Genomic DNA, 24819 nt, shown 5'->3' with positions numbered 1-24819 from the left:
CACACACACACACACACACACACACACACACACACACACACAAACATTAAAAGATAGGATCTGTATATGAGAGCAAACATGATTTTTGTCTGCATCTGGGCCACATCAGTTAATATAACACTTTCAGATCCATTCATTTTCTTGAAAGCTTCATGATTTCATTCTTCTGACAGCTGTATCTGCGGATCTCATTTTCAGTGCCCACTTCAGTTGATAGGCTGCTCCATTTCCTAGCACTTCAAACAGAGCAGAACTGACCACGGGCGAGCAAGTGTCTGTGCTAGGACATAGAGTCCTTGGAGTTTACACCACAGGCAGAGTACCTGGGTCTTCTGGTAGTTCGAGTTTCCATCTTTTTAGACTTCCCTAGTGGCTCCACTAGCTTGTACTCCCACCAGTTGTAAGGGTTCTTGCTTCCTCACATCCTTACCAGGCAGGTCGTGTTTTTAAACGTTAGCAGGTCCTAACTAGAGGAACACAAAATTACAAAGCAGTTTTAATGCACTGTTGTAGTTAGGGTTACTATTGCTATGATGAAACACCATGACCAAAATCAAATGGGGAAGGAAAGGTTATATCTGGTTTACACCTTCACACTGCGGTTCATCACTGAAGGAAATCCAGACAGAAACTCAAGCAAGGCAGGAACCTGGAGGCAGAGGCTTATGCAGAGATCACGGAGGAGTGCTGCTTACAGGCTGACTCCCCATGGCTTAGCTACTCTGCATTCTGAGGACCACCAGCCCAACGGGGAACCAAGGAGAGGCATAGATAAACTTCATCCTGGACATTCATGACGGAAAACTACTCTATAATTGTGGGAGTAGGGAAACTCAAAAGTAGATGTGTAGTGTTTAAAGATGCTAACAGCAGAATTAAAGCCACAGCAAAGTTTCCTCTGGGGTGGGCAGGGACAGCTGATCCATATATTACAAGGTCATTACTCCTCTCTGACCTGTGCACGTATGTCCCAGGAATAGTAAATTATGCCTTTAATCCCAGCCCTCAGGAGGTAGGAAGACTGGGAGTTTGAGGCAGCCTGATTTACAGAGTGAGACTCTATCTCAAAAACAAAACAAAACAAAACAATCAAGCAAACAAACAAACAAAAACATTGAGAGGACAGGTGAAGAAGAAAGAAAAAACATCTATTTATAAAGCAACAGAAAGGAAACATGGCATCAGAGGGTTAAGGTGCTGCTGTGTTGCTATGACAACAGATATAGCCGATTAAGTACACATGTGAGAGTGTTGGGAAAATGTGGTGTCAGGAGAGAAGATGAACAGATTCTAAATAAGGGGGTGTTGAGATTTCCAGCATAGGTGCTGTGGATAGCCAAGCGAAGGAAAGAGCCCAGCCACCTGAGGGTCCTGGAATCTTCCACTGTACTGTTTTCTTCAAATGTTCTCCCCCCAATTTTTTCTTTTCTTTTTCTGTTTGTTGTTCTTTTGTTTTGTTTTTGGAGACAGGGTTTAACTGACTAACTCTGGCTAGTCTGGAACTTGTTATGTAGACTAGGCTGGCTTGACTCACAGAGAACTACTGGCCTCTAACTTCTGAGTGCTGGGATTAAAGGCATGTACCACCATGCCCAGCTTCAGATTTTTTAAATGTTTTTATTTTTAAATAATCATACAAGGTACTAGATACCACTGTGGTATTGTTGAGCAGTGGGTTTGTGGGTCTTCTTCCTTCCCTACCTCCTCCACTCCCTGCTACTGCACCTTGCTTGCAGCACTGCCCACACCGTTTTCCTCTTTCGTGTCCCATGGGAACCTAGGCCCCTCCCCATCCTTCCTCATCACTCTTGGTCTCCTTCCTAGGTTTCTAGACTTTACTTACATTTATACTTGTTTGCATATATACACGTACACTGTAAAGGGCCAGATACACAGATGAGGGAAAACAGTTTTTGTCTTTTCTGAGTTTGGGCCACCTTGCTTAATAGTATACTTTTCAGATCCATCCATTTTCCTGCATATTTCATTTTTCTTCACTGCCAAATAACATTCCATTGTGTGTATGCACCACATTTTCGTAACCCAACCGCATGCTGATGGACATCTGGGCTGGTTCCATTTCTGGCTATTGTGACTGAAGCAACATGGATGTGCAAGTGTCTCTATGGTAGGAGATGGAGTCCTCTGGGTAAACACCCAGGATCACTGTAGAGCTTTTAAATAATAAAAAAAAAAACAGATATTTTTGGGGCCCCATGTTGAATAAAGAGTACAAGATTGCTGAAAATTAAACTCATAAAATAATTCGGGGAAAATAGCCCATAGCTAAATAAAATTGTCTTCATGAAGTCTCCATACACTTCAATGTTTAAGAACTCTATTCTTTGAGAAAAACAATTTATTGGTGACATTCAAATGCATTGAATGGATTTTTTTCCCTTCAATGAAAAGATTCACAGTGGAGCATAGATATTTAACTCCCCTTTCTGAGCACCACATAAACTGCTAAAGGAATGTAAAAATAGGAACAAACTCACATCCCTTCGGGTTACCAGGAAGCGAGGCAGGAACTGTGGGGGACTGACATCTTTGCAACATGGTTCCTCCCACCCAGGAACACCACATTCTGTTTCTTAAGTCAATATTGGTAGTTCACATTTTCTGTGAAAACTGCCCATTTTGTCAAGAGCTTGCACACGGAATCAGACAACTCAACACACCTGCTATTTTTAACCCTCTCCCTATTGTTCCATATGCTGCCTCCAGCATTTCGAATTTGCACCTTTTTGTCCTAATTAGCCTTGCCAAAAGTTTGTGTATTTTACTGACTTTCTGAAAGAGAACTTGCTAGACACAAAGCCGGGGAGGGACTGTGAGGAGGAAGAGGGAGACCTCAGGAAAGGTGCAGATGTGGTGCAGAGGGGGAAGAAGACAGTCAGGTACATTCCCTGAACATGGGAATGAAAAGGAGTCCCTTTCCGTTTCAAAAATCAATTACGGGCCTAGGGAGGCTGAGTTGGTGGTGGGGTGAGGCAGGCAGGGAGGACATCCTGAGCTTTCCATGCTCCAGCTAAGAGCATCAGGAGCCAATGAAACCCAAGAGACCCCAGCCAGTATGCCAAGAGAGATGGACGCAACCTTATTGGCATAGAAACTAGAGTCTAGCTGGGTCTATTGGAGCTAGACCTGGAGTCACTTCTGGGAGCCAAGAGTTTTCCCTGTGGACCAGAATTATGGGGTAGGGAGGAACCCTATGATCTCTCTGTCCAGGCTGCAATGTGTCCTCTCTATCATCTGAATTGCTCCCTCTTTGTGAAAAGCCCAAGATGACCACAAGCCCTGATTGGCCTTCTGTGAGCATAATGGATATGGTGCAGGATGTTGAGCAGTCCTTAGAACTGTCACTGAGAAAAGCCAGAGGGATTTGCTATCTGGCCTAGTAAGATTTTCTTACTTCCAGGCTGAGCCTAGGGAAGACCGTGGAGGTATTAAGTGAACTTTTCTTTGAGGCAGCTACATTCTAAGTGTGGAGCTTGTGGGATGTAGGTCTATGTCAGCCCCAGTGTGTCAGTCATTGTGATAGTTTGAATGGAATTAGATCCTTTATGGGGTCTCATAGGGAGTGGAACTATTAGAAAGTGTGGCTTTGTTGAAGTGGGTATGGCCTTGTTGGAGGAAGTGAGCCACTATGGTGGCAGGTTTTGAGGTTTCCCATGCTCAGGATACCACCCAGTGTCTCAGTCAACTTCCTGTTGCCTTCAAGATGTAGGACTCTCAGCCACTCCTCCAGCACTACATCTGCCTGCACACCATACTCCCTGCCATGATGGTAATGGACCTAACCTCTGAACCTGTGAGTGAGCCCTCTCAATTAAATATTTTCCCTATAAGAGTTGTTGTGGTCATGGTTTCCCTTCACAGCAATAGAACCCCTAAGACAGCCGTGCTTACCCCTGCACCAAGCATCATTTGTTAGTGAAGCTATTTTTAGCTGCCTCAGCTGATAACCATTGACCTTGTTCACAGCTGCTAGGTTACAACTCAGCATGCTGTAACTCTCTCTGATCATCAAAACATGGGTCCACCAATCCACTCTAAAGAACTAGTAAAGTTTTGTGACCTCTACCCTCACCCTTGACCTTGACTGTGCCACACCGAGCACTGAACCTGTGGATTGCTCTAGAAGTCAATTACACTTCTTCCCCATCACATGCAACAGGAGGACCTGTGTTAAATACCCAGAACCCATATGAATGCCACATGTGCTGGAACATGCTGCAATCCCTGTACTCGGAAGGAGAATGATACTTGCGGTTCACTGGCCAGCCAGCCTAGCCTACTTGAGGAGTTCCAAGCCAATAACACTTCTTGTCTCAAAAGACAAGATGAGAAGCTCATGAATAACAACATCTCTAGTTAACATCTGACCTCCATACCGTGGAACACACATCCACAAACAAAAATCATGAAACTGGAGAAATATTTCATTATGAGAGAACTTGCCTAGCATGCCCAACCAGAAACTAATACTTCATGACATGATATTAAAAGGAGCCATCCCAATGGTACAGATACCGCAGTCTACGAAGATAAAAATGGGGCAACTATGAAAGCATAAGAGCAGTAAGTTTGACATGCATTGCTTGGGGATCCCAGTTACAGAAGAAAACAAGTAAGTAGTTCCTATAAAATACAGGTGAGTGGTTGGTTACCTGTAGGCAGGAGGAGGAAATAGGATCAGTAGGAGCACAGGGCTCATGGCTAGCAATGTCCTTTGTTAATCTGCATAGTGGTCACTCTGCATTCATTTTAGGACTGTTAAGTTGTACCTTAGTCCATGTACTTTTCAATGTTTTAAGGTTTATTTTTATTTTATAGTTATGTGTATATAAATGTGTGTGTGTGTGTGTAAGAATCATGACCATGGAGGCCAGAAGAGGGCATCAAATCCCCTGGAGCTGGAGTTATAGGTGGATGTGAGCCACCCTATGTAGGTGCTAGGAACTACTTGGGTCTTCTACAAGAGCAGTATACACTCTTAACTACCAAGCCATCTCTACAGCTGCCATGATCCATCTCCCCAACAGCAAGTTTGTTCTGTTTTATGAAGATAGTAATCATATCTTCCATAATTCAGAAATTTCTAGAACCCTAGATGATGAAAAAATATGTAGAGTATTGAGGTGAGAAGAGTTTGATGAGGAATTACAGAAGTATTACTGTATGAAGGGAACATAAATTCTTACACAAGCAAGCAACAATACGTTACATTGTCTGGAAAAAATCCAAAAAAGAAGTAGAAGTAAAGATTGTGTACAGGAAAGAGAGTGAGCACAGAAGTCTGTATAACTAGTCCAGATATTGTGAGCACAGTCAGGAGGTCAGTATGGACAGATGCACTTGGGATTAAAAATCAAGCAGCTGTCAACTAGCCATAAAGCCAAGAGCTTCCTAAGGTGAGAAGTTAAGTGTGAGTGACGGAAGTAAGAAAGAAATTAAAGTAGTAAATCTCTCATCGTTTGATTCAGAACACACATACATGCAAAATTTCAAGTAAGACTAGCAGCAAAATAACTGCAGAGACGCAACCTCTTTGATTCCAGGAACAAGGAGGCCTTAGGCTGCATTTAGGGACAAGAGTGAAGGAATGAGTCTGTAATTTTTTAGTATAACATGAAATTTAAGAACAACAAATCTGTCACATACAATAAATATTAATGTTTACTAATATTGGTCAGAAAAATCCAATTATGTTGTTTTAAAATAGGTAAGTGCTAAGGTGCAGTTCTGTGCAAATGAATGTACTGAACATGGATGAGGTCCAGGACTCATTGCTAAGCATGAAAGAAAACACAAAAGGCAAAAATCAAAATGACATGGAAAAGCCAGGTATGGCAGCTCACACCTGTCATCCCAGCATACAGAAGGCTGAGGTGGGGGTGTACTAGCTCAAAGTCAGCCTGAGCTAACAAAACTAAAAACAACCCCAAAAATGACATGGGAGAAGAAATTTTGAAGATTAAAATAGCAAGTACCATATTAGGGAAATAATTTTTAAGGCGGGGTCCTGGTTTCATTATCACACAGTAAAATTTAAGACAAAATGAAGCATACAATGAAAAAAAGACCTTTCGGATAAAGATTCAGTCTACAACGAGACAGGAGAATCACAAGTTTTGTGTGTCAAGAAAATTAGGTTCCTGGAGTTGTGTGGATTTAGCCCAGAAAGCCTCCTTTCAAGAAGTCCCAGGCTGGGTGGCCAGGACCCTACACAGCATCCCAGGATGGGCAGTGCCCCATATAGCTCCCCAGGCTGGGCAGCCAGTGTCCCACACAGCACCCCAGGCTGGGTGGCCAGGACCCTACACAGCATCCCAGGATGGGCAGTGCCCCATATAGCTCCCCAGGCTGGGCAGCCAGTGTCCCACACAGCACCCCAGGCTGGGTGGCCAGTGTCCCACAAAACACAGTAGTAGAGTGTTTGGTGCCACTAAACAGTTGGTTACCACTATGTTTGTTGTTCAAGATGATCTACTAGCCCACCCTATCTCTAAGTTCTGCATACAGATTCATCCAACTTCACAATGAAATGAAAGAATTAGGGCTGGAGAGATGGCACAGAAGAGTACTTGTTGATCTTGTGGAAGACCCAAGTTTGGTTCCCAGAACCGTCAGGCAGCTCATACCTGCCTTAACTCCAGCTCCAGGAGATCCAATACCTTTTTTTGGTCTCTTGGGGCACTTGCATACATGTGGTGCACATTAACTCATGTAGGCATACAGACATAAAAAAGAATTACATAAAAATGTGCCTCTTGTAGTGACATTTCATTTGCATTTTAATAAGTAAAGCTTGCCTGAAGATCAGAAAGATCATGGTCAGCCTTACAGACCAGGCAGTGGTGACACAAACCTTTAATCCCAGTAGCCACACTAGTCGCCATAGAAACTGAACAGAAGTAGCACACACCTTTAATCCCAGTCCTAGAGAGGAATAACATGTGAGGAGACAGATCTCAGACAGTCTCATTCTGAGGATTCCTGGAGGCAGGATCACTATTTCTGACTAGGGTAGAGGTAAGAGACAGTGGCTGCTTTGTTTCTCTGACCTTCAGGTTGAACCCCAATATCTGTCTCTGGGTTTTTATTAATTGTGATACAGCCTCTACCACACAAGCCAGCTGTTTCACTGTGGGTACAGATCCAAAGGAAATAGCACCATCACATCCATCATAACAAAGACTCCTTCCACCCACACCCATCACAGCGCTCTTCACAGTGGCCAACATAAGAGCCAACCTAGTTGCCCAAGCACAGACAAATGGTTAAAGAAAATGCTACATGCACACACTACGGGGCATTATTCAACCACAAAAAGGAATGGTGTCCTATCGTCTGCTGCTAAACAGACAGAACTAAGGGCATCATGTAAAGTGAAGTAAGCAAGACTCAGAAAGTCCCATATGTTCTCTTAGGTCCCTCATTAGGATATTGTCATCTTTTTCTTCTTTTTATTTTTTTGAGACAGTGCCTCTTGTAGCCCAGATTAGTCTCAGTCTCAGACTATGTAGTTGAGATGACCTTGAACTACTGATCCTTCTGCCTCTGTCTGCCCAGTGCTAGGATTACAGGCATGTATCAGCCCATACTTCGTCGATGCAATGCTGATGATCAAGTCCACTTTCATGCTTGTTAGGCAAGGATTCTGCCAACTGAGCCACTTCCCCAACCCTTGGTGTCTTTAAGAAAAGACGTTAGAATACACACTAGTGACTTCCAGAGGCTGGAATGTGTGACTTGGAGAGGACTTTAAAGAAGCAGATATTCAGACACGACTGATACGAGGATTAAGCTCTGGTTTCCATGGCACCATGAGGGGCTAGAAGGCTGCAAACGTAAAGTCATGAGAGGGTGGAAGCAGTGATTGCCTTTGTTTGTCATGACGCATTGTAGACATGTGTGGGAACCCTGCAGGGAGCCCACAAAGAAGCATGGTAGTGCATGATGACCAAAACTGAAAAGCCTCTCAAGAGCTGAACATCAACTATGTTGATTCAATAATTATTCACTCCATATATAGAGCAATTCACTGCACCATACTCCATAACTCAATATAATTAATAATTTTGAAAACTAGATAGATGGATAAGATTGTTGATAAATTAGTTTTAATCGATACCACTGAATTTTGTGTGTTGTTTTCACTTTCTGCAAGCTTTTTCCATGTGGTTCATCTGAGAATCAAGGCCAGGGTAACTCTGGCCTCCCTTGCCGTTCCATGGGTACCATCTGAGTGTGAGGAACTTGGGTGTGGTGGTTGAAGACAACAGTCATGCTTCTTTGTACCTCAACAATCCTATCTGTGTCCTGGAACATAGTTCAGAAGGCTTCAATGGGACACAAATCCCTCTTGAAGGGAAACAATGCTTCTCAGGGACTCAAGGGCAGCCTAGTTGGCACTCTCAGTAAAACATGACTTGAATATGCTTATTCTCATAATTCTTAAGTAACTAAAATGCCAGTAGGGTCTGTGAGATGTCTCAGTTGGTAAGGGCACTTGCCATGCAACAAGTATGATGACCTGAATTCCATCCTTGGGCCCACATGTTGAAAAAAGAGAACCGACCCCCACTAGCTGTTCTCTGACCTATACATGTGGACAGTGGCATATATGTATACAGATACACTAACACATGCACTAAAAGCATATGTAATAAACATTTAAAGCCAAAACAAACAAGGTATGAAGGTTTATGTCTGTAATCCCTATATTTGGGAAGATGAACCTGGAGGATTGCTACAAATTTGAGATCATCCTGCTGCTGCCCAAGTCAGTGAGTCAGACCAGCCTAGCCTATAATGTGGGGGAACTGTGTCTCAAAAACAAAAGCAAATAAATAAACAAAATAATATGACAGTTAAATTTTAAACTGTCTCACACAATTCTGATTTACTGAAATGAGTAATAAAGTCTTGATGAAAACTAAACACCATTCCAATTTTAACAATGGTGGGCGTGGTGGTTCAAGCCTGTAATCCCATACTGCAGAAGGATGGAGGCCAACCTGGGCCACATAGTAGTTCTAGGCCACCAGCAGGTGTGGTCTAGTACTACAAGGTTGCTGTCTCAAAAGCAAAACAATGGGGAAATGATGCCTCGGGTCATTTCTGTCTTCATTGTCATTTTCTGCACTTGACTTTGACAGTAGCAATACAGACACGGCTCTCAGCATGCCTACAAAACAATGCTAATAGCCCCTGAACACACAGCCACTTGAAGATAATCAGATATAATTTAAAATTCTGCCACCAAGTCACCCTGGAGTGCCTACATAAACTGGCTGCCGTTTCATTTTACAATAATAAAAATAGTCACTGCTAATGTCTAAGGAGTGTCACTCTGTGTCCCGAGATTCCCATGTGTAAAACTCAGCAGTTCTCAGGAAAGCGGCATCATACACTTGGTCTCTTGTTGTCATCAGAGAGGCAAATTAACTTGTTCAAATTCTCACAGCTAGTAAATACAACCTCCAGGTAGCTGAGCCCCACGTCACCATCCGACCCACTTGCCTGCGTGTGAGGTACTCAAGGATGGTCAATCCATCCATCTGCAGTAACGGAAATCATTCCAGTTATTCGAAAATCAACAGGTGCAACTTCTACATCACAGTTTCACCTTGTAAGTTGCTACTAATAAATGGCTCCACGTTGGCTCATGGAAAGGTGCATTTGGCATGACCCCCTCATTCCTTACCAATGGCAGTCATCATTAGGAGCTATTCCTCGAGCCTGGCCAACCTGTGTAAAGCCTGTGCAGACCAGCCTCTTTCTCCCTTACATTCTATTCAAATGCTCTTCCCTTCACCTATGTTGTGACTGATTGATTCATCAGGCCTGTGCCCTGCTCTAACAGGGCAACGCACAACCAAAGCCTGGCCCCAAGACAATCTGAAACACATTTCTCGTTACAAATTAGCTAAGATTATCACTAGGATAAAGCAATTCATTTTAGAGAATACATAGGCCCTGGAAATGTATACAGCCTCAGAAACCAGAGGTCAGACCAAGTTCTCCGTGTGCCTGCCAAGGAGAGAATGGAGCACCTCATCCCGCATGCTGTGTCTGGGAATGGGGCCTTCCTGGTCCTAGAAAACAGAATGACCCTGTTCCCCTGCTCCTCTTAAGAAGTTCTGTTTCATACTCAGGAGGAGTGATGTTTTGTGTTTATCCAGAACAATGCTTATCACAATTTGTAACGATGTGCTTGAGATATTCTTTATGATTATGCTTTCTTGCATGTGTCCTGAAATGCTATCAGGGTGGATCCATGGCCATCTATGTCACTTCTTTGTTTCCAGAATTTCTCATCAAATCTGGGATCTAGTAGGTTCTTATGAATGTTCACTGAATAAATAATGAGTGAATATGTTTACAAATAAAACACAGACATGTGGGTGGTCAACTACCTTCCCCCTGAGTTTCTGGAAGTTTCCACAGCTGCCTTTAATTCTATCTTGCTTCCTTTTTCCTATGCTAGGCTACCTTGTTATGTTTTATAAATCCTTGTAAACTCTCTTAAATCCCTTGTGAAACAAGGTAGGAGTTAAATAAATGTATTTTTCAATATCATATATATATATATATATATATATATGTTTATACCTTAACATAAATCCTCTGCCACCACACACACACACACACACACACACACACACACACACACACACACACGACCATCTGTACACTTTAAAAATAGCTGTGGTTTATCTGAGCCTCATTGTGCAAGCCTGTCATCCCATCACGTGGGAAACTGAGGCAAAAGGATGGTGAGTTTGAGGCCAGCCTGGATACATATTGAGAACTTATCTAAAAAATATTTAAGGATCTGAACCTTGCTATCTCCAACAATATAGTAATGTTTAAAGTGAGCTCTACCCCAGACCCAGGACCCATGAGCATAATACATGGTTCAGTAATACATATGGGACAAACCCACTTCTAATCATACTGGGTGATTTGATGGACAAGAACATGGGGTTTGCAATGAAACTGTCATAGATTTTGGATCAAAGAATGATTGATCTGTGGGCTTTCAAAATGTATGGTGCCATCTTTACAGTGAAGAGCTTTTGCACTATTTGTGCCCTAGGTAGGGAAGAGAGAGGATGCTAGGCAGAGAGAGACATCTGTCCACTTTACATAATGAAGGACAGAAGGCAGACACACCGGGCTGGGGGTCTAGCTCAGTGGTAGAGCATTGCTTACTGTGCCCAGGGGTTCTATCCCCAGCACCACAAAGTAATGTTTTGAAAAGAACAAAAACTATTCAATAGTCCACCCCCTAGCCCTGCTATAATTTCTGACATGTAATCCCTGTGCTAGTAGGGAGGGGTGTTGCAAGTCTGACATGTTGGCTGCTTTCTACGGCCTAAGTCATTTAAAGCACCTTTGCTGAGTGTTGGCCAGGTATTCTTTCCATAAGGGAAACGTAACTTTTAAATACCATTTGTGCAAGTACCGCTCAAAGCACAAGTTAGGCACATGAGAGCCCCAACCGGCTCCAATGCAGTGAAAGGAGCTGAGCCACCGTCTCTCTGTCCCTTTTCTCTAGCAAGGATGGAGAACCAGTCCTTCCTTGCCTGTAGTCAAAAATCTCCACACAGGAACCTAAGATTTGATTTCTATTATTCATAAGTTCATTTGAGACACTTAGCTCTTGATGACAAACTGCCAGAGGAGGAGTGGGCATGAAGAGAGGGGTGGTAATGATTTGTGTGTCATAAAGACGATTTTTTAAAGGATTTGACAGAGTGTGGGCTGTGACTTGCTTTTTCTATGTTTGTCTATCCACTTCTGACAGGGGATGGCAAGTAAGGGTAGAAAAGGGAAGAAGCCTGAAAAGCCAGACAATAGACCAGTTGCAGGCCTGACTGGCATCCTAAAGCAGTCGCTCTGCCCTACCCTACCCTCCCTTCCCCCAACACCTGGCAGGCTGTGGTTGTGATTTCAAAACAAGTAACTACTGGCTCCTGGACCCAGTGTGGCCTTCTCTGTTTCTCCCTGAGGTGCAGAAGAGGAGGAAAGGAGGAAACATGAGAGAAAGGAAAGGTGGGCGCTAAAGATGAACTAGCTCGTAGCACCTCCGCAGGGACAGTGGCCTCCCCTACTCCACCCCCAAAGCTTTGGGACAACATAAAAACCCAAACCCTAAGAGTCCAGGTGTCAGTCTCCCATCCTCTGCATCTGCTCTACCAGTCCCATTGCATGCATGCAGGCAGGCAGGCAGGCAGGCGCATCTTGTGAATCTGGACCCCAGTGCGCTCAGCTGAGCAGGCGCGCATCCTCCCTGAATCCCGCAGGGCGGCGGCCAGGGGGGCCCTCGGAGAAGGCTACACCAACAGGCATCAGGGACCCAGGAATACCCTATGTCGGCAAGCAGGCCTATCTCCAGAGCTCAGTGTGACAGATCCGCAGAGCGGCAGGTGTACCCAGGCGCCTGCTCCTGCGCGGGCGCAGCCACTCCCCAGCTGCAGCGGAGCTCGCCGTCATTCTGTGGCTCCAGCATCCTGGGGATCCGCCCGCCGTGGTGCCCACCCTGCTCCTTCTTTGGTGCCCTACCTCGCACGCGGCAGCCTCGCATTCATCCCCAGCTGCCCCAGCACTGCTGGGCGGCGTTCCTTGGCTCTGAGACTCGCTTCCCTCGCGCACAGCTACTCCGCTGCTTGGCGCTTCCCGCGCATCCTGCAGCTCTGGACAAAGGCCCTAGATCCGCGCCCCCGTGGCCAGCGCTGCAGTCAGAGTCAAGTCCAGAGCCCGCAGGAGGCTGGAAGAAGTGCGAGCTCCCAGCAGTGCGCGCTGACAAAGGGCCGGATGAGTGCGCAGCGCCCCCCTCCAGAGCCCGGCTCACTGCAGCGTCCCCGCCCGCCTGCGCCCTGCAGCAGCCTGGGCCCAAAGCAGAACCTGCCACTCTGGAGAAGCCCCAAACAAGCCACGTTTGTCTCACACTCGGGGTATATTTTATTTTTATTTAGGGTCTCAGAAGGACAGCTTGCCTTTGGAAAGTAACTTTCAGTGTTACTAGCTAGTGACAACTGGATCAATGAATTCCTAACCAGATTGTCCCGGATTCTAATTCTGACCCCATCTTCAACTAGGCTGGGGGCTAACTCCTGCAACATGCACTTCCTCTACCTCCTTTGGCCCCTTGCATGCCTCCCTATCTCCTCCCTGGAGAGACCCCAGAGCTGAGTGGGAAGCCACCTTTAGACCTGCCACTTCCCAGCATTGTGACCTTGAGGACCCCCCCCCCCGACTCTGTGAGCCTGTCCACTGCTAGAAAGCGACCCGAATCTAAGGTATTTGTCACCTGGGCCTTTTCTAATGCTTGTAGCGGGATTGGAAAATAGGCTATCACAGGCAGTCGGCGTCTTGCACCTCCACCCTGCTTCCTCCCAAACCCCCTAAATGCTATTCACTTCCAGAGCTTTTAGAAACGTGCCTATCAAAATGATCAGCCTCCAGAAAAGCCTCTGGCCGCTGATGTCAAACCAGACTGGGTCAGCCCCTCACTTCTGAAGTTCCCAACAGCAACCCTCAGGATCCCTGCAGAGTTAGGCAGTGCCCAGGAATGGGCATTTGTGTACATGTTGAGGTTGGGGATGTGCAGGTGCACATGGGAACATGCATATATGAAGGCTGGAAGTTGGCCTCAGGTGGTTTCTATCACAGACCACCTTATTTTACAGCATCTTTCATTGGATTTGGAAGTTGCTGTCTTGGCAAGGCTGACTGGCCAACCAGTAGCACAAACATGGGAACACATGGTGTCATGTTTGGCTTTTACTTCGATGTGGGGGATCAGGACTCAGGTTCTCATGCTTGCTCAGTAAACATCTTACCGACCCACTCCCACTGTCCTACTGACATGTTAGCTTGACATAGTCTAGGGCAGTGTTTCTCAACCTTCCGAATGTTGAGACTTTTTAATACAGTTCCTCACTTTATGGTGACCCCCCCACAACCATAAAATTATTTCGTTGCTACCTCATAACTATAGTTTTGTTACTGCTATGAATAGTATAATAACAATTATCTGGTATGCAGGATATCTGGCATGCGACCCCCATGTTGAGAGCTACTGTTCCAGAGTCATTTGAGAAAAAATACCCCACTGACGGACTGCCCAGATCAGGCAGCCTGTGGGTATGTCTGTGGGCTGATTTTCTTGGTTGTTAATTGGTGTAGGAAGGCTCAGACCACTGTAGGCAACACAATTCCCTTGCCAGGTGGTCCTGGACTATATAAGAAAGCTAGCTGACTGAATGAATCAGCCAGCAATATTTCTCCATGGTTTCTCCTTCAGGCTCTTGCTTGAGTTCCTCTCCTGGCTTCTCCCAATAGATTGTGATCTGAAAGGGAAGACCAAATAAATCCTTTTCCCCCAAGTTGCTTTTGGTCATGGTGCATGTTATAGCAATACAATGAGACTAGAACATTTACCAAGCTATCTCCCTCGCCCATAAAAACTTTAAACAAGTACTCGGATGATTCCCTTGCATGCAGGTATAGGAGAACAGGCATTCCAGGGCTAGGACAGAGTGCTTGCTTGGGACACATGAGGTCTGAAGTCCCAGTATTTGGCAATACAGAGGTAGGGTTGGAGGGACTGAGGCAATGTGGAAAGACCCATAACAACCCAGGACAGCCCGCAGGCATGTGATTCAGATGTCAGGATAACTGTTTCTCTATAGTTCTCCCTAAACCCACACACCACGCCTCTGGTCCCCACACCTCCTCCACCTCCACAGCTTCTCATACATTTTCCTGTTGATTTTTCTCTGCACTGAATCCCAACAACAGAAGCCACAAGGGTGAGCTCTCTCCTCTCTGGTACCTGTGTCCAAAGCTCTACCACCAGGGAAGTATGAAGTAACACGCCCCATGAGAACTCCAGGGAATCCTGGGGCATCTTTTTAGAATCCCATGAAATGAAAGATAAAGCAGGCTCCCTTCCTGAACAGACTCTCAACAGGGAACAGGGACCATTTCCTAAACCCTCCCAGCCATCTCTGTTACACCAAAATCTCTCTTTTTAGGACACTGGTTTTCTCAAATTAACAGCAGGCCCTCCTGGCTCCCAGCACTGCCTGAAGGATTGCCTCTTCACTGAAGAAACTGAGGCAGAGTAGTCAGGTAACTTAGCCAAGACCACACAGCTAGTACAAGGCAGAACCAGAATTTTAAACCAAGCACACTGCCCCAGAGCTTGTGATGGCTTCTACTTCCCAACAGGAACAAGAACAGGCTTTCTGAAACTGAACTAGAAGCTGGCCGTCATAGATTATGTCTATAATCCAAGCAGTTAAGAGGCAGAGGCAGGAGGATTACTGAAAGTTTGAAGCCACAAATTTGAAACCAGCCTGAGCACCATATGAAGTTCAAGGCCACAGAGTGAGACCCTGCACCCTCTCCCAAAGGTAGAACTGGAACAACGTGGTGACTGCTCTCCCTGACTCACAGAGAGAGACCCTTCTTCCCTAGCCACCACAGCATTTTCACAGCAGGAAATAAAATGAGTCGCTCCTCTCCGAAGACTTCAGGACTTGTTCAAATGTATGGCAGGAAGCAGGAATTGCTTCAATTTTGCATCGGCAGCCTGAAATCTCCACTGATGTTGCAGGCATTTTCACTCAATTCTGAAGTCATGTTAAAACCCAATCACATAGAGATGTTGTTGGTGCCAGCTGTCACAGAAGCACCCTGAGACCCCAACATGCCTGGCCCTCTTTGACCAGGGATGAAAGAGCTCTGGACACCTTAGGTCAGACCTGGAAGCCAATGCACTTTAAAGTTTGATTTTAGACATATTTTCATTAAGATAATTTCTCAGCTCCAAGTCTTTTTAATGTCTGTCAACAGTAGCCTTAGGGAGAGGAGATGGCAGTGCAGCAGGCACATGACACTTCAATATGCAGCTTCTAAGATGGCCTCAAGGATCCCTATCCTGCTAGGATTCATCCCTGAGTTGTGGCAGGACCAAACACCTTGACCAAGCTTACAGTCCATCAGCCAGGGAAGTTAAGGCAGGAACTCAAGGTAGGAACCTGAAGGCAGGAACCAATGCAAAGTCATGGATGAGTACTGCTTACCAGTTTGCTCTTCACGGCTTACTCAACCTTTCTTATACCACTCAGGACCATCTGCCCAGAGGTGGCACCACCACCAGTGAGCCGAACCCTCCCATATCACTCATTAATCAGAAAAATGGCCCACGTGTCCTTCATCCCAAGTGACTCTAGCTTGTGTCAAGTTGACAAAATACCAACCAGCCCAGACACCATCTGTGGTTCCAGACATAAGAGTCTTCTCCTGTGGTACTCTCTTGGTTGCCTTCCTAGCATGTGCTTTTGTTAGGTAGACATATTGGGAAGGCCTGCATGGCAGAAAGCTGAGGGTAACACCAGCTGCTAGAGGCAGACCCTTGGTCCAAAAGCCCTAGAGTAAATGAATTCTGCCAACAACCATGTGTGTATAAAGGCAGACCCTTCCACAGTGGAGAGCCTTCATATGAGACCCAGAGGCAGAGGACCAGGTGAGACCACATTCACACTCATTTCCCAACCCTCAGAAACTGTGAGGAGTTTAATGTGTTGCTCTAAGTGTGACACTGTGTCACTCACATGAGAACGGATAACCACTGCAGAGTCCACATCTACTGCCCCCCAACTTGCTATCTAGAAGCCTTCTTCAGGACATGCTGGGGGGGGGGGTCAGCTCCCTGAGATCAGCCCCTCACTCCTGAGTATTAGAAAGACACCAAGAGGCACCTTCTACACTCTGTCAGCCACCTGCCCCACATCAGTCACCTGCTTGGTACCAATCTCTCAGGGCTTTCTCCTCTTCCTCCCCTGTGGGGGCTTTCTGAGCTTGTCTCAGTTTACCCTCAGATACAACCACATACTGCTAAAGCAATTTGTTGCAACCAAAATAGAAGGCAGGCATTTCTCTGAGTTATAATCTCCATAGTTTTGTAGGCCAAGTCTGAATGTGACTTGGAGCCCTGTATGCTGTAAGATTCTCAACTAGTCACTAATAACAAACAATGGTAGGACAGCTACCACACCACCATCAATGGAATGCCAACCTTAACACAGCAAAAAGAACTACACCAGAAACTGTTTAAATAAATCTCTCCCAAACCATGAAATGATCTAATTCCTGCTCAGACTAGGTACATGGCTTCTCAAGGCTCATGCCCAATTTCCATCAATAAACAGGTAGCTTCAGTCACCAGGGAACCTACTCCAGCCCCAGAAGCTAACAATGTGACCCCCATGCCTGCAACAGCAGATGGTCATGGGTTTCATGCTGATCCTGCCTCCCAGGAATGTTGCTAGGTTTGCACAGCCCATTCTGACCCCCTCTAAATCCTCCCAAATGCCATCTCTGCCAGCTCCAGGAATTCCATACACCAGATCCTCTCTGAAGGCAAAAGGAGGAATTCCACCTGTGCAAAGCAAAGCTGACAAGGCCACAACCTACCTCCTGAACCTCTGAAAGGATACTTCAGTCTAGAGAGCCTTGATAACTGCCAGCAAGTGTGTTCAGTCAGGGACCCAGAAGTATTATGGAACCCTATACAGTCACCCCTCTAGGTAACCTGGGCTGAAACCTAAGAATCCTGTGGTCAAATAATAGCTAGCTCAAAGGGACTGTGGAGGTGATCCAGTGAGTAAGAGTGTTTGCTTTGTAAACAGGAGAATTTGATGTAGAGTCCCCCATACCCAGCATTAGTGGGTGGAGACAGGCAGACTGATGAGACCTCACAGAACAGTGCCTGCCTACCTTGCAAAAGTTCTGAGTTTGAGCTCTGGTGTCACATAAACTGAATGTGGTAGCATATTCTGTAATGCCAGTACTGAGATAATGAAGGAAGGTGATCAGAAGTTCAAGGCCAACCTGGGCTACCTGAGATCCTGTCTAAAAACAAGCAAGCAAACAACTCTTTTTTACATTTCAGTGCATAAGAAATCCTTAATTAAATTAATGGACTCCTAGAATGCACCTGCACAGAAATAGTGCTACTTACAACCCAACTCAGAAGTCATTCCTGACAGCAGCCACATACTCAGTGAGTCAAAATCTCAAATATGCACTATGCTCTTTATTCACAGAAGTGCCATGCTCTTGACTAGCTAAAAAGACCAAACAGTGCTAGGCATGATGGCATGCATCTAAAATCACAGAACTCAAGAGGCTACAACAGGAGGATCACAAGTCTGAGGCCAGCCTGGGCTACACTACAAGACCTTACCTCAAACAAAACAAAAACCAACCAACAAAACAAATGAAAAACCCAGAAAAAAATTAAATATCTTTTCCCTTTTTCTGAAACAAATTCAGTACCTGCTGTCCTTGGAAAATAAGGACCTCACCCATATACATTTGCTGAGGTGCTGCTAACTCAACCTGCTCCACCACTACCCAGACTCCTGTCTGTCGCAGGCCCAATAGACTGGAAGAATGGCGTGAAAATGTCAGAATGACCCCCACTAACAAGGGCCAATGAGGACTGAACATGAGTTCATTGCACCTGGGGAGCATTGTGCTTGTTAGCTTAGGGAGGGAGGGAAAATCTAGCAGGGGGAAGGAGTCCCTGTCAGGCTTAGTCTTGCCCATCCACTCATACAGGAAATCAGGAATTGTCACCTATCATGGACTTGCAAAAAGGTTGTATTTTTTATTGTCTGTGTATGAGTGCTTCCTGCATGATATGTATGTGTATTGTGTGCATACAGTGCCTGTGGAGACCATAAGAAGGCATCAGATCCCCTGGGATGGAGTTACATGCGGTTGTGAATCACCACATGGGTGCTGGGAATTGAACCCAGGTCCTCTGGAAGAGCAGCCAGTGCTATAACCACTGAACAACTTCTCTAGCTCCATGAGAAAGTTTTTATTTCAAGTGGCCATACTGGGACCATCTAGGCTAAGCATGGAGTCAGGAAATCTTTAAAAAGCCAATCAGGTGGGCACACATTGGACACCTTTGGAACACCTTTGGAACAGAGCGCTGGCTCTTCCTACAGAGCTGAACTTCCTATGGCTTGATGGAGCAAATAAAGACCATCTAAGTGAACACTAACCTGGCAAGTACTGCACCAGACACACTACATCACCCGAATCTCCCTGTTAGTCTATATACAACATAGGTACAATTGTTCTCATTCTACATGTAGAATAACTGGGGATCCAAGGTTCAGCAGCTTGTGCAAGGTCATGAGCTAGCAAATGGCAAAACAAGTGTTTGAGTCTTAGCAGTCTGCCTCTAGGCTTACTTTCAGCGGCCATTTAACTGCTTCCCACGATAGCCCGCCACCTCTGCACCCCTGCATGTCAGTGAGAAAGAAGCATGTTGGTGGACAGTAGGCTTGGCTCAATGTCAAGCCTTTCTTATTTCAGTAATATATGCTACATCACATGGGTTAGATGGTCTATAACACAGACAAAAACTGGTCCCTTGAACTTAGAGAAGTCATACTTATTACTTAGAAAATGTGACCTTATAGCCCCACCCCAAACAAAACAAAACCAAAACAACCAACCAATATCACCTAAGGGGCATGGTAAACTATATATTTCTTTTTCTGGAGACCAGAAGAATCCAGAAAGCCTTTTGTTGTGTTAAACAAGGGCATGAAAGAAATAAGCTACAGGGCCCAGAGAAGCGTCTCAGCAGTTAGAACAATTTGCTGTTCTTCCAGAGGTCCCAAGTTCAGATTTCAGCACTCACTTTGGGCAGCTAGGCGGCACACCACCAACACCACCAACACCACCAACACCACCAACACCACCAACACCACCAACACCACCAACACCACCAACACCACCAACACCACCAACACCACCAACACTACCAGCACCACCAGCACCACCAGCACCACCACTACCACCGTTAATTCTAGCTTGAGGATATCTGGCACCCTCTTCTGGTCTCTGCGGGTACTGTACATACATATACACACATACATACACAAACACACACCCCTTTAACAAAAGAAGGAACAAACCTTCTTTTGTGGGCTGTGTGACTCTGGAGTAAGACTCTCTCTCCCCATGTGTCTACTGATTAAATGGGAACACAATCATCTCCAGACAAGCAAATTCCTTCCCAGATCATCTCATTTTAATCATTTTTACATGGAAAATCACCATCTCAGTAAATCTTTTAGAGTTTTTCAACTTATACATGACTATTTTAGCAGGAATTTTTCATCAGACTCTTGATGTATGAAGTATCTACTTGTCTCGGGGGCCATGCTCTGATGATAGGTGTACAATGGCCCACTATGGCCACCATATGCCCAAGGCCCCTCTTCTTCTTTCTTCAAGTTACTTGCACAGCTGGTAGGCTGGGTAGCTTTTCCCAAGAGCTCTCTAGCCGAGGACACATGAGGGTCAGAGGGTCTGCTACTGTGGGTCTGCTCCTCGGGGCCTTGTTTCTAGAGACCATAGTGATTGTCAAACAGTATATTATGCCAGTCATTCACTTGAAGATTTAAACCAACACACCCCAAACTCCTAAATCTGAAGATTTCATTTCATGGATGCGCAGGGAAGAGGCCCAAAGGGCTGCACTGCTCTCTAACCTCCTGTGCTGTGCAATGGTAAAGTGCACTTAGCACCATGTATGAATGGTAAAGTGCATTACAGAGTCCCTAGTGTGTAAGGGATGCAGCACTTCAGTTATGCAATTAACACACAAGGGAGAAATAGTCACGGTGGCCTATACCTGATATCCCAGCATGCCAGAGGCTGAGGCTAGCCTGTCTCAAAAACAAAATGAAATGAAACAAAACAAAAACCCCACACCAGTAAAAATTCAGATAGCCACCTGTGTGTTCCTGCCTTAGGGTTTCTGTTGCTATGAGATAAAACATGGTAATCAAAGGCAACTTGGGGAGGAAGACAGTCTCTAAATCTCAGGTCACACTCCATCAGTGAGGGACGTCAGGGCAGGAACCGAAGCAGGAGCTATGGAGGATCATCGTTTAACTCGCTAAGCCTGCTTTCTTACATACTCTAGAAACCCTTGCCAGGGGAGGGGCATTGCCCATAGTGGGCTGATCAATCAACCATACCACATCAATGATCAATCAAGAAAATGCCCTCACAGACTTGCCTACTGTCTGATCTTATGGAAGGGTTTTCTTAAGTGAGAGTCTCTCTTCTCAGAGGACTCCAGCTTGTGTCCTGGGGAAAAAAAGCCAACAGCACACTGCACAAAAACTGTCAGTGTGCTTCAGTCTGTTATTCTGGCCAACAAAACAACCCATTTCTGTGGTATCAAAGGGTCTTCCTTCCCAGCAGACACGTGAGTAGGACATATGGACCCCAAACAAAACCCCACCAAACCTTCTAATTCTACTCTATTTAAGTTTCTAGAACGTTTCTCTAATCTATGTGCCTCTCCTCTACTGCACTTAGAAAAGGCTTCCACTTGATCTGTTCGCTTTATTTATTCCGATGACCCCTTCTTTCTATCCTCAAACTACAGGATAGATGGACTTGAAGTCTGCTTGAACCCAAATACTTACTTATGCTTCATCCCAGCCCCACCACAACCTGACTTCCAACTCACTTCCTTTCCCCCTTCCTGGCTTCTCCCCATCTTAGCTTCCCCCCCCCAATCTCTGTAGTATCTTCAACACCCTCCACCCTTATTTTCTAAGATTCTCTCCTCAGCTTTGTGACCCCTGTTTTGTGCTCCTGGGTCCTTTTCCTCATGATAATAGCATCACTTTAGGCCTCAGTGTAAAACTCTTTGTCTCAGAATTATCTCGCCTCCCCTGGTGACAGGTCCACTTTTCAGAACACAAACCACAAGCGAGGCAGAACCACCTCCTGCCTACAGGGACCTTCTGAGCTGACTGAACATTCTGATATTAGTGACACTCCAGTGCCTTGTGGTTTATAAAGCATGGTCAGCAGATAGTCACATAGCCCTTTCTGTCCTGTCTAGTGGCTAATCTGGCAGGAAACAGCTACCACAAAGAGCTTTGATGGAGCCTATCCTGGTGCTCCAGCTATCAGAGCACTAAGATCCAGCAGTCAGCAGGCAGGTGCCCTAGACAGTGCCAGGCAGGTGTCCTGGAGAGTGCCAGGCAGGCTATAGGTAGATGACCATGCCAGGGTTCAAAGCCAGCCCTGACACTTATCTAAATGGTCATGATCTATGTTTTGATTTCCTCCAAGTGTATTTCAATAAAACAAATGTCAACTGTTTTCTGCAAGTTTCCTAGTATGGCACCTGACCTGTAAAAATGACTCAAAAAATGGTGGCCACTGCTGTTCTAAATTACTAACTTTTGGGGGAACAAGGTCTCCTTCTATAGTATAGAAAGGCTTTGAACTCACAGCAGTCCTCCTGCCTCAGTCTCCCAGACATATGACCCTCCACACCCAGGTTTAGTTCAAATTTTTAAACATTCATACCTCTGAGGCCTTTGCTTCTCCCAGAACACAGCCAAGCACCCGTATGTATTCCGTTGCACCTTTCAGGATGTCAACTTTGCTGGGCTTCCGGCTCTGTGGCAGAAACGGCACCATCGCCTTCAGCTTGGCAAAGCCACGGTTGAGATTTTTTATCTAGAAAGCAAAAGCCACAGTGATACACTGATACATTACCTCGCACAGATATATCCTCAAGTCACAGAGGAGGGCTGTGAGTGTGGCCTCCCACTGTGCTCTAAATGAAAGTTAAGAAGTACGGTGACGTGGGGCTGGAGAGATGGCTCAGCAGTTAAGAGCATTGCCTGCTCTTCCAAAGGTCCTGAGTTCAATTCCCAGCAACCACATGGTGGCTCACAACCATCTGGAATGAAGTCTGGTGCCCTCTTCTGGCCTGTAGACATACACACAGACAGAATATTGTATACATAATAAATAAATAAATATTTAAAAAAAAAGAAGTACGGTGACCTTGAAATCACAACAGGGACTCCTGGCAAAAGCATCCTTCCCCAACTTCTGTGATGTCTTCTGTCTCCCATGGTCCTTTCCCTACTGTGTTTCCAGATGTTCATTTCTGAAGCGCTTGGCTCAGAAGTTTAGGAATAAGTAGTAGGCCTAAAGGAGAGCTTCACTCTTTCTCTTTGGTTCCTGCTCCAGGGTCACCTTTGATACTGTCAAGCCAAGCCTTGACTTCTGTGGGGCCAAGCTTTGCCTGAGATACTAGAATCTACCAGCAGATGCCGCTCTAAGCACAGCCCACCTCAACACAGTTTCAAGGAGATTAAGATAGCACATTTTTCTTTACTTATTGGGAGTGGTGCCACAAAACCTGGCAGCCTAAATTTGATCCCCAAATCCCATATGAAGATCAAAGGAGAGAACCCACTCCATGAAACTGTACTCTGACCTCCACTCTTCCCCATAACATATGCACTATCCCATAACAACAACAAACACAAAAACACCTTTAAGTAGCCTGCACGAGGGCCAGAAAGACAGTTCAGAGATTAAGAGTGTGTGTTGCTCTCGCAGAAGACCTGAGAGTTCAGTTTCCAGTGCCAACATCAGTCGGCTCACAACTGTTTATTAGTCCCGCTCCAGGACCCTCTCTCCCAGTCCCTATACTCAGGTGCACGTACACATAACTGAATAAAAATAAAAAACAAACAGTAACTTGGCCTGGAGAGATGGCTTAGCAGTTAAGAGCACTTGCTCTTGCAGACGACCTGGGTTCAGTTCCCCACAGCCACTTGACAACTCACAACTGTCTGTAGCTCTAGTTCCAGGAAACCCATCCCCCTCCTTTCTGACGTCCTTGGGCACCAGGTACACACATGATGCACATACATGTATGCAGGCGAAACGTTCACACAAGATATAAACAGATGAATTTTACATTTTTTTTTTAAAAAAAGGAATAAGTAATAGTAACTTCCTCGAAAGGCCCCCACCCACCCTTTGAGGCAGGTTAAAGGACTCAGAGGACCCCACTAGCACCCAAGCTGCACCTCCAGCTGTGAGTCAGGGGTTCCGGTGCACCGTTTGTAAAGCAGCTGTCCTGGTGCCGGCTCTGAAATTGGCAAGGGGCTCCCTCTGCTCCCTCGCTATCCAGGAGGGTTAGCGGGTGAGGTAGCCACTCCCGCGACCCATAACAGTGCAGCTGCATGCAGGCCCCTGGGGACCTGGGTCAAGCCTCGCTGAGGCGAAGTCAACCAGGAGGGCTGCAAGGGACTGCGCAGGTGCTGGGTGTGGAACACCCGCTAGCACGATGGATGGCAATGGCGGGAGTAAGGTGGCTCCGGCCCCTCACCCGCTCGCGCTCTTTGGCGTTGGCCACGCGCCTGCGCTCCAGCACCAGATGCAGGTCGTCCGTGGTGGAGTAGCCGCCCGAGGGCAGCCGCTTGAGCCTACAAATGGCGGCCAGTCGGGGCAGGGGCCCCAGCTGTGCCTGCTGCAGCTCCTCCAGCACCTCAGGCTGCGGGACAACCAGCAAGGGTTCTGGGGACACAGGCGCCGCGTCCATGGTGGCACGTCGTGGCCACGGGCTGCTGAGGGCCTTGCAGCAGCTGCGCCTCAGGTGCGCCAAGCCTCGGAGGGCGGGGCACGCGGAGGGCACGAGGTGAGGGTGGGGCGGGCGCGCAAAGACCCATGGACCAAAGGCTAACCTGACAGGCTTCACACCTGGGTGTGTGGGGCGGGTTGCTGTGGGGGCGGAGCCTCGGGTGGGCGGGGCGTGTAGAGGGTCTGAGCCCAGGGAGAGCTTGAGGAAGAGGGAGGGGCGGCACGCTCCGGTTAGGGTCAAAAGGCTTTACACCTGTCGCACCCCCTTGAGCTGCACAAAGAGGG

At 46.2% G+C, this 24819-nt stretch overlaps 2 protein-coding genes across 2 annotated transcripts in view; both read right to left on the bottom strand.

The window, feature by feature from the left end:
* Positions 1–12816, bottom strand: part of Add2 (adducin 2) — a 97828-nt gene extending 85012 nt beyond the window's left edge. Inside the window, exon 1 of the mRNA XM_005364790.3 lies at positions 12580–12816. The gene's annotated coding sequence lies outside the window, so the exon portion shown is untranslated. The remainder of the gene's footprint in view (positions 1–12579) is intronic.
* A 7397-nt stretch (positions 12817–20213) lies between these two features.
* On the bottom strand, positions 20214–24496 carry Figla (folliculogenesis specific bHLH transcription factor). Its single transcript, XM_005364789.2, has 3 exons — positions 24284–24496; positions 22456–22608; positions 20214–20462 (listed from the first exon to the last, which is right to left on the bottom strand). Exons 1-3 carry the CDS (start codon positions 24494–24496, stop codon positions 20214–20216), a joined length of 615 nt encoding a protein of 204 aa, XP_005364846.1.
* Positions 24497–24819: the final 323 nt, after the last annotated feature.

The sequence above is a fragment of the Microtus ochrogaster genome, unplaced genomic scaffold (assembly GCF_000317375.1).
Source record: "Microtus ochrogaster isolate Prairie Vole_2 unplaced genomic scaffold, MicOch1.0 UNK1, whole genome shotgun sequence".
Lineage (NCBI taxonomy): Eukaryota > Metazoa > Chordata > Mammalia > Rodentia > Cricetidae > Microtus > Microtus ochrogaster.
Note: the sequence above shows the minus strand (reverse complement) of the source record. Positions and strands in the feature narration are given on the sequence as shown.